Here is a 15,182-nt window from a genome sequence, read left to right as displayed (position 1 = left end):
TTAACCTAACTGTACATTTTTGTATGAAGGCAATTTTAAAAGCTCTTTAATATTATTCATCACCGAGGCAGAGTTTGTTTACTGTAAAATGCTACATCAAAAATACTGTTATTCTGTTGCTTCTTTTCCATTCCTTTCCATTTTCTACCAAACCCCTACAATAAAAATCATCTCTGTTTTTCCTTTACACCTTCTGACTTTTATTTCAAGGTCCTTATTTGCCACTTATAAAAGAAATTAACAGGAAAAGACCTAATTTGGCTAGTGGTTCTTCCCAGCTGCCTATTTATCTTTGTCACCAGCTCAGATTGATTGCCTCAGAGCACAGAAGAGCAGACCATTAAGTGGAGTGTCAATACCCCTGCACTATCAGTTTCATGGGGCTAAATCAATCCAATAAGCTGAATGTGAAGGAGTGTTGCAAGTGTTGGTGTTGTGCCCCAGGACGCAGGCAGAATTTTATTCATAGCCTATAAGACTATTAAGATTTAATGATACAGCTTTAAAGAACAAAACAAAGGTAGTATCTGTTATATGTGTGGGTTCATCCTGCAAAGAGCAAGTGTAGACTATTGGGTATATAAAATGCTGGGTGAAAAAGGACAAGTAGAGAAAGAATGCAAGGAAGCATGTCTTTGCATCAATAAAAGGACTGATGCAGGACTGTCAAATTACTTCTGTCTAGAAGCAGGACTAAGACCAGAAAGAAGTAGCTGAACATCCTACCCGTCAGAAGCCATCTCTCCTTTGAACTATCCCAACCTCCTCTTTTGTGTTCTGTGCACTAGCAAGTTTAGAAACAAGTACTGGGGTTGTTGTATAAGATGGCAAATCTAGTTTTACAGAATTTCATGCTCGGTCATATTTTTTTAAAACCGTGAGCCAGTGCTAGCTCGTTCTGCTAACCCAGATCTGGTCCAAGACTTGTGATGCAGAAAAGTTCCCAGACTGCCAGGTCAGGTACCATTTGTTTATTCACTGTAGCACTGTTGGGTCAGATATCATTTGTCTTCCTGCATGTGTCCTAAAAGTAGAAAGCCAGGATAAGCACGGTACTGACTGCTCTGTTTAATTAGCCAGGATGTGACTTTGTGCCCATATCTGAGCCAGGCACATCTGTGTGATCCAGTGATGCACAGACCTAGTGCTAATAAATGCAGAACACACAGTTCAGTGACCTTGAGGCTTACGGTTGCTTTGTATGCAGGGCTGTGCCCGGTGAGTAGTTCCTATGAATTCCCATACGTAGCTGTCTCTTTCAGGCTGCTGGAATATGACCAGAGTGCAACCTGTACTGGAGGTTGTGCAAGAGCACACAAGATTAGCAGCCTGGGTTTGTGAGTGTATACGACACACTAGTGTCAAAATCCTAGTTTTAGGAGGGGTTTTTTGAGGCTTCATTCATTTTTATTGTTAAGAAGTCCTTGCTGAGTACCCTGATGAGAATTTTTGCCAATACAACCTGAAACTGTAAAAGGCTACAGCCACAAATGGAATATGAGGCTTGAGGGGGCATGTACGTTTGTGCATAGGATTAGGGTGAGCCATAATTTGCCTAGTATGCTGGGGACAATAATTTAATTCCACACCGACATTACATAGCTTTTGCCTTTTTTCTGCTTTGCTGTCTTTTCTGATAATTCCCTTCCTGAGTGTGGGGATGAGGGAAGGTTAAATCTCACGATTTCCTTAATCCAAACATGGGTCTGCAAATTCTACTATAATTAACAGCAGTGCTTAACTAAAAGCATCTTCTTGGTTGTTTGGGAAAGAAATACAGAATCAAAACCTACCAAGCCCTTATAATATATTTTATAACTCTTTTTTAGGTTTTACCTCAATTTTGTTACTGAAGAAGTGGAAAACCCTGAAAAGTATGTACCTAATGTTTTTCTTGACTTTTGAAAAATGGTCATAACATTTAAAATGCTATAAAAGTAGTGATCTTCAGAAATTCTTCATGCTGGTCAAGTTGCTTGCTTTCCAGCAGATCTGGTATCTATTTGAATTGCAACTGCTTGAAGATTTGCTATTTTGGGCCTGTCGTGACCTTGTTATGTATTCTGCTTTTATGTGCACAGAAAGCAGAAAACTAAGTAGATCTCCAGGGCTCTGATTCTCCCCCTCAGGATACAAGTAACTATCAGTGGCTCCTTTGAGTAGAAGTTACTGGTATCCTGACAGGGAAATCTTGCCCAAGAAACTTATCTGCTGCAATATTTGGCAGTTTTGCTATGTTTAAATATTAATCAAATACTTAGTTCTACTTGTTTTAGATGTCTCAGAGTTGCAGGATCTTGAATACACATAGCACAGCATCCGATCCAATTAAGCTTAACAGGGGATATTGGTGGGAGTCTGTTTCAAAACAGAGATGAATACTCTCACAGCGCCTGTCTGTAAAATATGGAAAGAAAATCTGTCCTGTTACGGAGAGTTTGATTTGGCAGATCTATTTTGGTAGATATGTTTTAGTACATGCAACCAGTAATAAAACAATATTAACCTTTTCTAAAAATTAAAGAAAATATGCCTTGTCAAATCCGATTCTGTTCTTTGAGGAAATTAACAATTTACTTGATTAAGAATTAATGGGTAGATATAATTTTCTTAGGTTTTTACAATAAGATACCTGGCTGGGTACCAAATAACTTACTGTTTAAAAAGACCCCCAGCACCGTACACTCAGAGAATATAAAGGTACATATCTTAGACATGTAAATAAAGGAAAAAAACCCAAACAGCCATCAGGGAGCATGCGGAAGCTTTGTAGCTGGTTTCTTCAAAGCCTGAACCAAGCCTGGTGCCATTCGGAATTTTCATCAGAGACCTGAAAACAATTATAAAGAAATTGATGATAAAACATGAGGATGGCAGAAAGGCTGGCAAATTTCCATTGTTTCAATGCCTTTGAGGGATCTTGGGTGTTAACGGGCTCTTTAATGTGATCAGGATATGTATACCGAGGAATATATGACTGGAAGCTGAAACCAGACAAATGCAGGTAGAAAATACAGTGTTAATATTTAACAAGGTGGTTGACTAATCATTAGCACAGATACCTACGTAAAATTGGATTTTTCATTGGTATTCTTCAGTTCAGACAGAACACCTTTATAGAAGCTGTGCCTTAGTAAAACACAAGGCATTTGGCTCAGTGGAGAGTATCTGGCTAATGCTTCCCAGGCCTGGAACACGCAGGAACTCGGGCTAGATGATCTAGTAGCAAATCTGGGTTTAAATACCAAGGAACTGTGTGCTTTATAAAGTCAGGGGAGGCAGACATTTTAAAACCCCCACATTTTCTTTTGAAAAACCATTGTATGGCAGACTGGCTTGAAAAGAAATGTGAAACTAAATAAAGGAGTGAAGTGATTCTGGTTCAAGACTTCGACTGCTTCAGGAAATTCTGGGGAGATGGGTTAGGAGCCAGAGTCTTGGTGATGTGATCAAAAGCATTTGCTAGAAGCAATATAATTTGTAAATTATCATGTGGTTACCATCAATATTGTGTGATGTTTTTAAACATGCACATGCCTACCACCCTTTGGGACTTTTCGTACACTTATGTGTCTCTGCAGTCCTCTTAGCGGTATGGTGATTAACTGAAATTATCGGTAATTTTCGTTACAGCTATTTTGGTTTATCTTGACTTTTTCTTCTTGTGGTCTCAGTCAGAGGAGTGCATATTTTTGAACATGTTGCTTTCTGCTGCGTAGGACAGAAAGGCATAGTTCCTTTTTTTTTTTAACACCCATTGAAGCATGTTGTATCACAGCTAAGAAAAGTGGTGTGGGCTAGATTCGGGGGTTTTCTTCATTGCAGTTGGGATGTGAGGCAGGGTGACACTCTTTTCTGCCCCCATCTCGGGAGAGCTTCTCTGTTCTCCAGGTTACCCTTGGAGAGCTGCTGACATTAATTGTGCTGCTAGTGGGGATGCAGGACCGGGGGCGCAAGCCATGTAGCCTGGCTGGTTTGGTGTATTCCAGGACAGCTCTGGAAAAAACAGCTCAGTGTTACATGTGCAATGTTGTCGCAAAGCTGTTAGAGCTTCCCTTCATCACTCTTCTTCTTGGGGTTGCGCTTTGAAAGGATGAGAAGGGAAGATGCCCAGTGTTTACAGCAGGGTGCCTGGGATCACAGTCTCCACGCACAGGTACAAATACACAGTAGAAGAGATTGGGATTTTAAACACTGCTAAATAAGTGGCAGGTGATGACAGGGCAAGTGGATTGCTACCGGCTGTGCTGACGGAGACCTCTGTACCACCTGTAAATGGGGATTCTGGACTCTGTTAACCCGAAACAAGCAATTAAATGAAACAGTTGTAATATTTTTTATCCAGTTGCCACCTGTGATTAGCTCTGTTGGAAAGATGTCCTGCTGAACGGGGGCCTGCTCCACCACCGTTTCCAAAGATACAGGGCAAGGGAATAGTGTGAACTAAACCCAGGGCCAACTGTCTCAGCTCCCACCAAACTCAGTGCAGGCATTAGGTGAGCCAGTGATCGTGCTGCTGTTGTAGGCATTTATTAGAACTCAACTGCCCTTTTTTTTTTTTTTTTTAACCTAAAATGCTGTCTTTCCTTTCCTTCTTGTTGTATGCCTTATGTTAAAGGTTGCCTGTAGTGCTGCAGAGGTATTTTCTAGCTGTTTTTAAAAGGGAAGAGGGAAGTATAGGCTTGAACCACTTAAAGCCTGTAACAGCTCCAGGTGTGCAATTTGTAATGTTTGTCAATGGTTAGGGATGCAAATTACTTACAGCGACAGAGGTGAACACAGTGATGCTTTCTTCACTGCGCGTGCCAAAGTAAATGTTTGTCTGAGAATCAGTCACAGTTGCATATTTCCAGGTGTGCGGCAGCTTTTAAAGTAACTGACAGCTGGTGCCGAGATGAATGATCAGCACCGTCCCCATGTTAACCAGCCTGCTGCAAACCCGCAGTGAAGTGTACCGAAAGAGTTGTGGGGGAGGATAGCGCAGCTACAGCAGGGGGAATGCAGAAATGCTCTATCAGAGAGAGGAGTTGCAGCGGAGCTGCCAAGGGCCCACGTTTGTGGAGACCTGGCTTTAAGCCCCTTTTTATCTGGTGAGTCCTGGACTCCCTCTCCACTCTTGTGGTATTGTGGAGGGAGAGAGAGAGAGAGATGGGTCAGGGCCCTAGAATATGTCCTGAAATGCACAGGAAGGTGGAAACATCTACCATTAGACATTAAAGTTTTCCAGATAGGGATTGCTTTGTTTGCTGCGGTGTGTGCAGCACCAGGAAAGCTTGCTGGAGTACAGCAAGTGCCATTGGAAATGGAGGAGAGAGGCAGGGGAAGGGGGGATGCTCATGACCTTGCCCGGCTGAAAGCCGCCTTTGTGCTCCCTCGGAGCGGCTGTTTGTACAGGCAGAAAGGCTCCTGAAGGCTGTGGGAGTCTGTGTAGGTGCAGCAGTCTGCCCAGGTGCAATAAATTGCAGATTTAGGTCTATAAATAGGATAAATACTATGGGCCTGAGGCACTGAGATACCTAGGCGATATGAAATCCTAGGTAGAGAGAGCTGACACAGAGACAGTGGAAATGAGCCAAGTGGAGAGGAAGGGCCCTTTATAGAAGGGAAAATGCAAAAAGGAAGAAAAAAATCTGAAAGTGAATGCCACTACTTTTTGAACAGATTTTTGAAAGTAGTGCTGAATTCTCACTTTGGAAATGTCACAGTCCCTTCTTTTGTATAAGAAAAAGGACATTATTATAATCCCAGTTATCATAAGATGTAGAAGTAGCTGTTTCTGTCTCCTGCTAAACCCCCTTTTGATGTCTCATTTTTAAGCCTGGACTCATTTCTTTATTCCTCTTTGTTAAAGTGCTTCCCTCATACAGCATTAGTAGGACCCGAAGCAACATGAAGTTGATGTTTGTTTTACAAGGAGCTGTGGTTGCAGTGTTCAGCTGCTTTAATGTACAATTTTTTTTAAAAGAGCCTGAAATAATTTTATTATCAAGAATATGTGGAACAACGTTGAAGTGTAATAATAAATTTCTTTTACTTCTGAAAATTATGCTTTGCATATGTGTGCTGGATCAATAGCAATTGCTGTTTGAAATGAAATATCTGAATAATCCTTGAAGCAGAGCTTCACTAAAATAGCCTCATGCAGCCATGTCACGTGCAGCTTTGATCTTTTTGATTTTCTTACATTATAAGGATCGGCCCTACTCAGACTGAGGTCATATTGTATTGTCTAAATAATAAGTGAATGAAGGAACAGCTGGGTCTCTGAGAGAGAATTTGTCACCTGAAAATTGACAGGAGCGTGTTGCCTGGAGCAGTAAATTTAGAGGACTGGAAATCAAGCATGTTGAACTTTCAAACTCATTTCTTATACATAGTCTTTGAGCTCATCTGTATTCTTGAGCATCCACTCTGTACTCTGAAGAAACAGACCAAGCTTTTTCAATCAAGACCCTAAAAGCAGCTCATGCCTGAACGGCACTTCCTTCCTCCCTTCCCAGGCAGAGCAGAGTCCAGGATCAGCGCTCTAGTTTGTCAGGAATTTCGATGGACTCCAGATGAGAAAATAACACAGGAGCATTACAGCAGTGTCTTCAGAGCCTCGTCAAAGTCAGGGCCAGACTGTGTCAGATGCTGGCCAAAGAGAACGCTGCTTTAAAAAAATTATGTTCTACATCCTCAGTATGAGCAGATGATGAGCCCAAACACTTCGCGTTATAAAGATTAGGCTCTAGATGGAAGAGAAGGAAAATATTATTTCACTTTAAGGGAAGGGAAACCAAGACTTGAATTCCTTAATGACTTCAAGGAAGTCTGTGATCAAGTGGGCAACTAGAGGTATTGATTCACAGCCCTCCTTTAACTCAAAATCATATTATTTCTTTGGCAGTGTAAGTTTTTGTTAGTGTTGTTGAAGTTAGGAGATATTTTTCCTTTAGTGGTCTTCAATTTCAGTTGTATAAAATGGTAGATAGGAGATTTTTAAAGGATGTGGATTCTGAAAATATTTTACAGGAAAAAGATTCCTTTGCAGTTGCACTTAATATAGCAGCTATTTGGCATAATCCTTTCTTCTTTTTTCCTTTTCTTTTTTTTTCCTTCCCTTATTGGGCCATTTCATTTGCAAATATTCTGTTTCTGTTTGTAAAATAACTTTGGTCCAGCCCAGGCAATCTATCATTGTTCAAAAAGTTACACAGTGCGAAGAACATATTATTGAGATGTATAGTGTTTATAAACCTGGTCTCAGATTGATAAATCATGTCTTGTGCTGTTGAAAAGCCAAGAAATGAATTGCTTTGCTATGACCTTGGGGTCTGAGATTAGTCAGTTTGTCTATTAGATTTTTCCAGTGTTCTTCTCACTTCATTTATTCCTTCTTTTCTAAGGAACCGAGAAGCAGTAGATGTATATAGCAAGTCACCAAGGCTTGATGTCATCAGACATTTTGTAAAATCAGGATATCAAAATGTTTGATATAATCCGGTTTTATATTGGGTTTAAATAATGTGAGTGTCATGTCTGTTTAATCTAATATGTACCACCCATTTGTGTTAATTAATGTTTAAAGTCACACTTGGCATCTATGAGGACTGAGTGAGAGAAATGTGGTATTAGAGGTTTTTTTCAGGGTGTCTAAGCATTATAGAGATGCAGATGGATGGGAGGGGAACAGTGGCTAGGACACTAAAACTCTTCCAGCTCCCTAGTTGTTTGTAGCCATCTGATTTTTGGCACTTCACATTAGGATGCACCCCCCTTCCAAAATCAGTCAGAAACTTGAATTGCACTGTTGCTCACTACCAGTCTAGACCCTGACTAGTTATTCCTAGTAATCATAACAATGAAAAATATTTTTAATGTTAATTTAGAGGATGCAAGCCTTTGCCATTTCTGCCTCTCTGCTGCTTTGTTCATTTTTGTTATTTTGTAATCTAATGACAAGCTCTACTCTGAAGAGGAATATTAATATTGATATTGATTATCTTAGGCACCAGAAAATGAATAAAGTCAGAAGTTTATCTCCCTGCAGTTATGCTGTCTATTATTTCAAACACACCTCATCACTGCTTTTTATTCAGGAAAGACAGACGATGTAGCTGAAGCACTGAACCGGGACTCAGGAGAACTGGCTCAGGCACAAACTTGCTGTGAAAATGGAGGGTGGGTTACTTCATCTCTTCTCCTCCTGTTTCCCTCCTTTCTCTCCTCCCCTTCTTTTCCCTATCCACTTTATGGAGTGGGAGGTATCACCTCCTGGCTTCATTTTTGGAGTATTTATGTTCTTCCAAGGTCGAGGGTAAGCCATGGGCTACGGGGAACCAAAAAAAGTTTATTTGGATTTAAAAATCTAAGCGCCTACTCCTTGAACCGAAGGCTTTAGCAGATTTATTAAACCCTGGGTGTGGCTTCTGTAGGTCCCAGTCCTGTAAAGGCTCGTATGGTATCAGTGGAACAAGGAAGCCTGTGTAGGTCTCTATGCGAGTAACTAGCACCTGGGGGTGTTCCCCTTGGGGATACAGTCTTAATTTTAAATAAACTTTGGACAAGCCTTTCTCAAAGTAGCTGTGGGCATAAATACGGTTCCTTCCTTTTAAGTCTGACACTGGATGCAGGTATCCTGCCTCGAATTTTAAATAAACTTTGGACAAGCCTTTCTCAGAAAGTAGCTGGGCATAAATACGGTTCCTTCCTTTTAAGTCTGACACTGGATGCAGGTATCCTGCCTCGATATAAGCAGAATAGCTTCAGTACCTGGACTTCGAAATCTTTCTTGCGTTATTCTGTTCCACTTACTTGTAAAAGGTACATTTGACTCCAATTCATTTTCTTCGCGTCAGGCTACAGTGTCAAATATTCAGTGCAGAAGTTATAGGATTACAATGTGATATTTTGTCTGAAGATAATCAAAAGGGACAAATGCTAATCTTTCAAATATTTTGCAAAGCTCATTTGCTCATGTGAATTCATCAGATTACCTTAAAGGGAAAGCCAGGTCAGTTAAGTGGGCATTTGCATTTTTTCTTCGATATATTGTTTGTGTCTTGAATGAGGATGTTCTAATTGCTCTCCCCCCAGCTATTTTTATGTTTCACTTCAGTAGAAATTTTATTCTTTCTAAATTTTACTGTACCTAACAGCATAACAGGCTACCTAAATTCCCTCAGTTATCTGCTAAGCGTCTCAGAAGATGAGGTGTCCAAACACTGCTGAATCCAACATCACTTTCCACAGTTTAATTGTGCCCTGTGTGAGGGATAAAATGATAGATTCACAATCACGTCTTCAGAACTATAAAATCCTCTAATGGGGAGAATCTGCCAAATAACGAAAACAAATTAATTTACTAGATCAAGTATACTTAAACAAAACCAAGCATGGGTTTTGCTATTTGTAAATTGTATGAAAAAGCATTTAATTGAGAATGTAATTCAGCAGGATTTGTGTGTCTATTTCTCCCTCTCAAACACAATTACTAGCTCATAGGGGAGCTGGCTCACCAGCATGAAACTGTTCTTGATAAAATGAGCTTTCCTTTACTTTTGCTTTCTCGCTAACCTTATTAACTACTTACAGCTTGCATGCTTCACATCGTCAACTCATTCATTATAGTTTTTTATAAATGTCTGATAATTCCTTCCTGAAACTAAGTATTTCAGTCTTGGATGCATGTTTTTTGATGGGTTCAGATTTCTGAAATCTCAGTATAAGCACTAATTTTTTGCACTTCATGAAAAAACAAAATTTAATTAAAGGATGCTGCTGCTTCTCTTGCTTCAGGCTGGAAATTCTCTTATGAGTGGGATCCAAATGTTCTGAGTTGCTTTGCTCTTATTTATAATCTTTTTTCACTAAAACTCCTAGTTTGGGAGACTTTAATTGTCCTATAGTTTGGTACACAGGTGTTTCCCAAAGTGTGTCACTTGAAGACCATGGCTACAACACCAGGCTGAGAATTGCTTGACAAAATATTATGTGAGAGGCAATGCCGTCATTAGCTGTGACATGATCTGCTTCATAAATACAACGTGCTGGTAGGAAGGAGTAATATTACTTCATTTTGCACCTGATCTCAGCTAATTTTTGGTGATAGTTTGGGGCAGCTTGGATTCAAAACCAACTGCAAAGCTGGGGAGGGAAGTATTGAAAATACTCTTTGGCCGGCTGCGATCTCAGCTTAGACACAGTAGTATTGCAGTCAGATTTTCTTGCAATGCCTCCTAATTCCTAATGGGGATGCTAGTAAATCAATAAGGAATAATAAGCTTTTATAAAAAGCTACCAGACTTCCTTCAGGACATATTGCTTTTGCTGCTGCACTGTCCCGCATGTCAGTGAGTGGAACTTTTAGAGTCACCAGCAAAAGGATCTTGAAGGAAAAGTCCATGCTGGAGCAGCAGATGCTGTGGCAGGTTCAGCTGAGTTCCGGCTCCAGCTTCTCCTCTCTCCCCTCTCCATTCCATACCCCACGAGATGTGCTGTAAATGCCCTAACCTTGACAATCTGTTGGTTCTGCTGAGGATGGACGCAATTAAGCAAGCCACATGTGAGACATGCGAATCTTTCAAGGGCTGCAACTTGCTTGTGAGCCACACTTGGGGCCTGTGTGTGATAGGATTTGGTGAGGGTCACTGAACCCACAAAATATTTCCAACAAGCTGGAGTGAACAAGAGAACTGTGATTTTAACCGTGTTAGCAGCTTGAGTTAAAACAGAGAAAAGGTCAGGATGGAATTGAAATTGGTAACCTAAATTAAAGTCCAAGTGGTTGGGTTCTTTTTTTTTTTTAACTTCAATTACATTGAACTAGATTTTTGGATTTGATAATGTGGGTTACCCCGTACTCCTGCAGCGCAGACTTTTCTTTGGCCCTGCAATTTTCGAGAGTTCCAGCACACTAGCTACCATATATAATATCTCATAATTAACTGAGGGTGCAGATTCAGTCTTTTGGTTCTTATTTTCCCCATTCTAGGCTGTTGAACACAAATTCCTCCTACCTCACGCACCTGGCTGTCCCTTGCCCCATGGGTGCAGCGGGTCCTCCTCAACAGCAGTGCTGTATCGTAAGAGAGAGGAAACGGACAGCACAGCTGGAAAACGTGGTGTGCCATGCAGTTTGAGTCTGGAGTGATCCAGATGTATGCAGAAAGACACTCTGCGCACCTGAATCCCCTGCCTCGTCTTTGACACACGCACTTTGTGTCTGAGCGGTGCTTTGAATTCACCAGAGCAATAGATGCAGACAGCAGAGGGGCTGGGAAGATGACTCACTGCATGAAGTCACCTGTCATCTGGAACAGGGATCACAGAAAGCAAAGGCTTCAGCAGCAGGGATAACAAAAAGGCTGCAGATTTCATTGGGCACTATTCCTCTTCCTTACCTCTGCAGGAGGTCGGAGGTAGCTGCTCTGTGTGCGTACTGCTTTCCAGAGGTTGCATGTTTTCCTTGCGCATTTAGTTGGGGACTGACCTAATGGATACTATCACAGTCTATAACGTTCAGGAATGTGTATGTGACACACATTCAACATATGTTGTTATTTCTTTTTCCTTTTCCCTTGTGCAGTTTCTTTTTTTCCCCCACCCCATGTTTTTTATTGCTTGTATCAGTGCTGAGTCCTGTGGTGCAATTCCACACCATGAGAGAGAGACGATCCTCGCCAGGCACCAGTATCTTTGTCATTGGGCACCAGTATCTTTGTCATTGGCAGCTGTTTTCTAAACACCAATTTAGCATTTGAATTGGTTCAGCTGACTTCCAGTCTTTCTATCTCCTACTTCCACTTTATTATCTTTCTATTTTAATGTAAAAAAAAAAAAAAGTGATGTTCTGTTTAGAAATTGACTGCAGTGAAGAGCTACCTGTGACAGGGTTTAAACTGATATGCCAGTCAATATGTGTAGATTAGAAAAGGGACTGATGTAATCTATAGTGTCTGTAAAGGTTTCAAAGATGTGCCTTGATCATTAATTAAGGCAATAAGGATGTCTCATAAAATTACAGTTGAGGAGACTAATAATTCACTATTGAATGAAGAAAGGCAAGGTCACTTGTATAATTACCTATTCTAACATTTATATTCCTTGTATAAAATGCTCCTACTCACACAAAAGTCGAGCTGATGGCCATGGAAATATTCAGGACCAGGAAATGCAGATTTCCTACTTAAGCTTTGAGGGAATACTAAAAAAAAAGTGTAGTTGTCTTTTTCTATCTATTTGTTCTGTTTGATTTTTGTAGTATGATTTATTATTTCATACAGTCAAAGTTAACTTATAGCACATGCCTGGCATGGGTGTTTAAGGACGAGTGAGTGGAAAAATGGAAGAACAAAAATGAATGCTGTAAATGCAGGGTTAGATCAGTACTGCTGTGCTGGGTTTTAACTGTGGATATGTGTATTGAAATTAATAGTGCTATCACTCTTCTTTTTCTAATAATTGTCTGATATAGGATCTGATTCCAATTCCTTTTATGTCCCAAGAACGTAATAAAGATATTGCAAAGATGTTAGCACAGAAATCAGGAAGGTAGTCAGCTACCTGAAAAATCAAAGATATTCAGCGAACATAAACGGAGGATGGAAGGAAAAAGAGAGCGGAAAAGATAAATTGCAAAGGCAGACACCATAATGCCATGTTGATATATGCCAGGACACAGGGTTAGTAGTGGTTCTGTTCCTGTGCGTGCTGTTAGGAGGGAGGAGGGTAAGGCAGGATGGGAGATCAGGCAGCCTGCGTGATGGTCTCCCCACTAAGACAGTGTCTACATTAAGGCAATACTTCAGAAGCCATTGCTTTGATATGTTTGTTTCTGTTTGTGTAGACTCTGTGGTTTAAGATAAAAGGCCCAACTTGAAACGAAAATGACTGAACGAAAACTCTTGGAGTTCTGGAAACACTCAAAACTTTTTGAAGATTACTTGTAGTTCTGAAAATGCATCATTCGGGCAGGCTCCCGCTGAAGGAGAGGTGTCCACCGGAGGGGAGAGGTTCCTGCGGGCTGACTGGTGGGATGAGTGGACAAGCAGGTGCGTGGGCTGCCGCGATGTGTAGCCTTATTTTTTCTAATCCAAGAGTAGTGGAGAAAGGGGGTGTCTTCTGCAGGGGATGAGGATATTTCAGCATTTTGAGTTTTACAGGTGGCTGCCTATGTCGATTTAATGCTGATGATGTAAGGTGTTGTGGCTGGGTACGGGTGAAGTTATTGCCTGGAGCGTACACAGAAGAGGCAAACATCTACACGGAAGTGGACACTTAAGAGGCAAACCCTCAACCAGGTTTCTCAGCCTCTGCCAAGCCCGTGGCACCTCTTTCGAGGAAGCAAAGTTCAGGGAACTCAGCTGGAGCTTCCTGCCCTCCCTCCTCCTCCACAGCGGTGGAGGTGTCTCCCCAGGGTGCCGAGCGCCTCGCAGCTTTGTGGGAGCTGGCTGGCTGTCACGGAGAGTCTTGCAGCACCTCTGGCTCCGAGTTTCACAGAGCTTTGGTGGCTCCGAGGCGTAAGGGTGCCATAAGCCTACGTGCTGGCTTCAGCTCGGGGTGGTGGCCGCCCCGGCTGTCTCTGCGGTGGCTGTTTTGTTTGCCTTGCGCAGTGTCACGTCGCTACAGAGCGAGTTGCTCCTTTCCAGCCCTTGTGGCTCAGTTTGCTTGCTGATGTGATAACCTGCTGAGTGCAAGGTGTGTTTGCTTTCCTTTTTTTTTTTTTTTTTGTTTTGCTTTGTTTTTGTCTTGTTTGTTTATGTGAATCATTGTTACTATGAATCAGCCCCCGCTAAGGAAGTAAAACAAATGTTTATTCACAGTGTCCCCAGGTAGTTGGCAAAATCCTAATCTGCTTTACCAGCAGGCTAATGTAATGTAACAACAGAACAATGTAACCTTCGAAGTTTCCACTGCCCTGCGTTTTCTTTCATTTTCACCACCTGAAATACATGTGAGACTATTTTAACATCTATTTCTCTTGCACTGAGGGACATACCAGTACCTGTACAGAAGGGTGACAGTATCCTCTTTATGGGAACCCCGAGCTGCTCAGCAGAATATTCATTGCAGGAATAAAAATCTCTTGCAAGACTGATGTACTGCTAAAGGTCCAGAGCTGTAAAACATACTGTATTTTACTGGAGAGATCATGGGTCTCTCAGAGCTAAGCTAGCTCTTCTCTTGGCTGCAGGGAAGGTCCAAGGCTCTCATTAGACATTTTCATTCTTTTTCGGTGGTTCATAAAGCAGGTGGCCTGACTGAATTTACTGGAAAAGAGGTGAGACAGCAGTGCATTAGTGGTAGACAGAAAAGTGAGTAAACTCACCAGATCAGTTATAACCAGATGAGGCAAAAAAAAAATCGTCCAAGTAGGGATCAGATAAAGCTGTATCTATACACTTACAACGTCAGCCATGGCACGGAGTCCTTCACGCCAAACATACCGGGCCAAATCAGCAAATGTTTTGTCTATGTAAGAATTACTGGCTTGTGAAGCAGTTTTTCATTTAACTATGAAGTATTGCCTCTTTGTATGCTAACGCAATGTCTGAAAGCCCTGATTGCACGTGGGTGATAACTGCTATCAGACTATGCTCTGGGCTGACAGCTGGGTAAGGTGACAAAGTGTGTGTCTACGTGAGGTGGTTCAGAGCCTGCCTTTTGATACAGAGCACAGTCATTGCGGCTCCCCCACGGCCTCCACGTTTATCACCTTGGGCCCTGTGGGGGTTATACTCTTTGGGAAAGAAAGCTTGCATGGTTTATATGACTTTTGGTGTTGATGCTGCTCTGCAGTGTAGGCAAACCTCTCCTGGGTTTTCCCCTTTCCACTTTAAAACAGGAGCCTGGTTTCCTCTGACGCTGGTGCTTTTATTTCCTTGTTTACCAATGGTATTAGCTGTGGGGGAGGCGATTCTGAGCACTCGCCTTAATGTTTCAGTCTGAGATTAAAATCTGGGTTTCAAATAGTGCTGAAATCTCACTGTAAAGCCCAGCAGAAGCCAAGAAATTCCTTATGAAATTGCACGGGTGTAGAGCAATCTTTGCTCATGCCTCTGACGCTGGTGCTTTTATTTCCTTGTTTACCAATGGTATTAGCTGTGGGGGAGGCGATTCTGAGCACTCGCCTTAATGTTTCAGTCTGAGATTAAAATCTGGGTTTCAAATAGTGCTGAAATCTCACTGTAAAGCCCAGC

General features: G+C 41.6%; 1 protein-coding gene across 1 annotated transcript in view; it reads left to right on the top strand.

Moving 5' to 3' along the window:
* The window catches only part of SLC7A11 (solute carrier family 7 member 11), a 60,974-nt gene that overhangs the window by 20,191 nt on the left and 25,601 nt on the right, over positions 1–15,182 (top strand). The window contains 1 exon segment of the mRNA XM_009290290.1: positions 1,830–1,874. Coding sequence (XP_009288565.1) covers positions 1,830–1,874 — 45 coding nt within the window.

Source organism: Aptenodytes forsteri, unplaced genomic scaffold (genome assembly GCF_000699145.1).
Source record: "Aptenodytes forsteri isolate BGI_AS27 unplaced genomic scaffold, ASM69914v1 Scaffold125, whole genome shotgun sequence".
Lineage (NCBI taxonomy): Eukaryota > Metazoa > Chordata > Aves > Sphenisciformes > Spheniscidae > Aptenodytes > Aptenodytes forsteri.
Note: the sequence above shows the minus strand (reverse complement) of the source record. Positions and strands in the feature narration are given on the sequence as shown.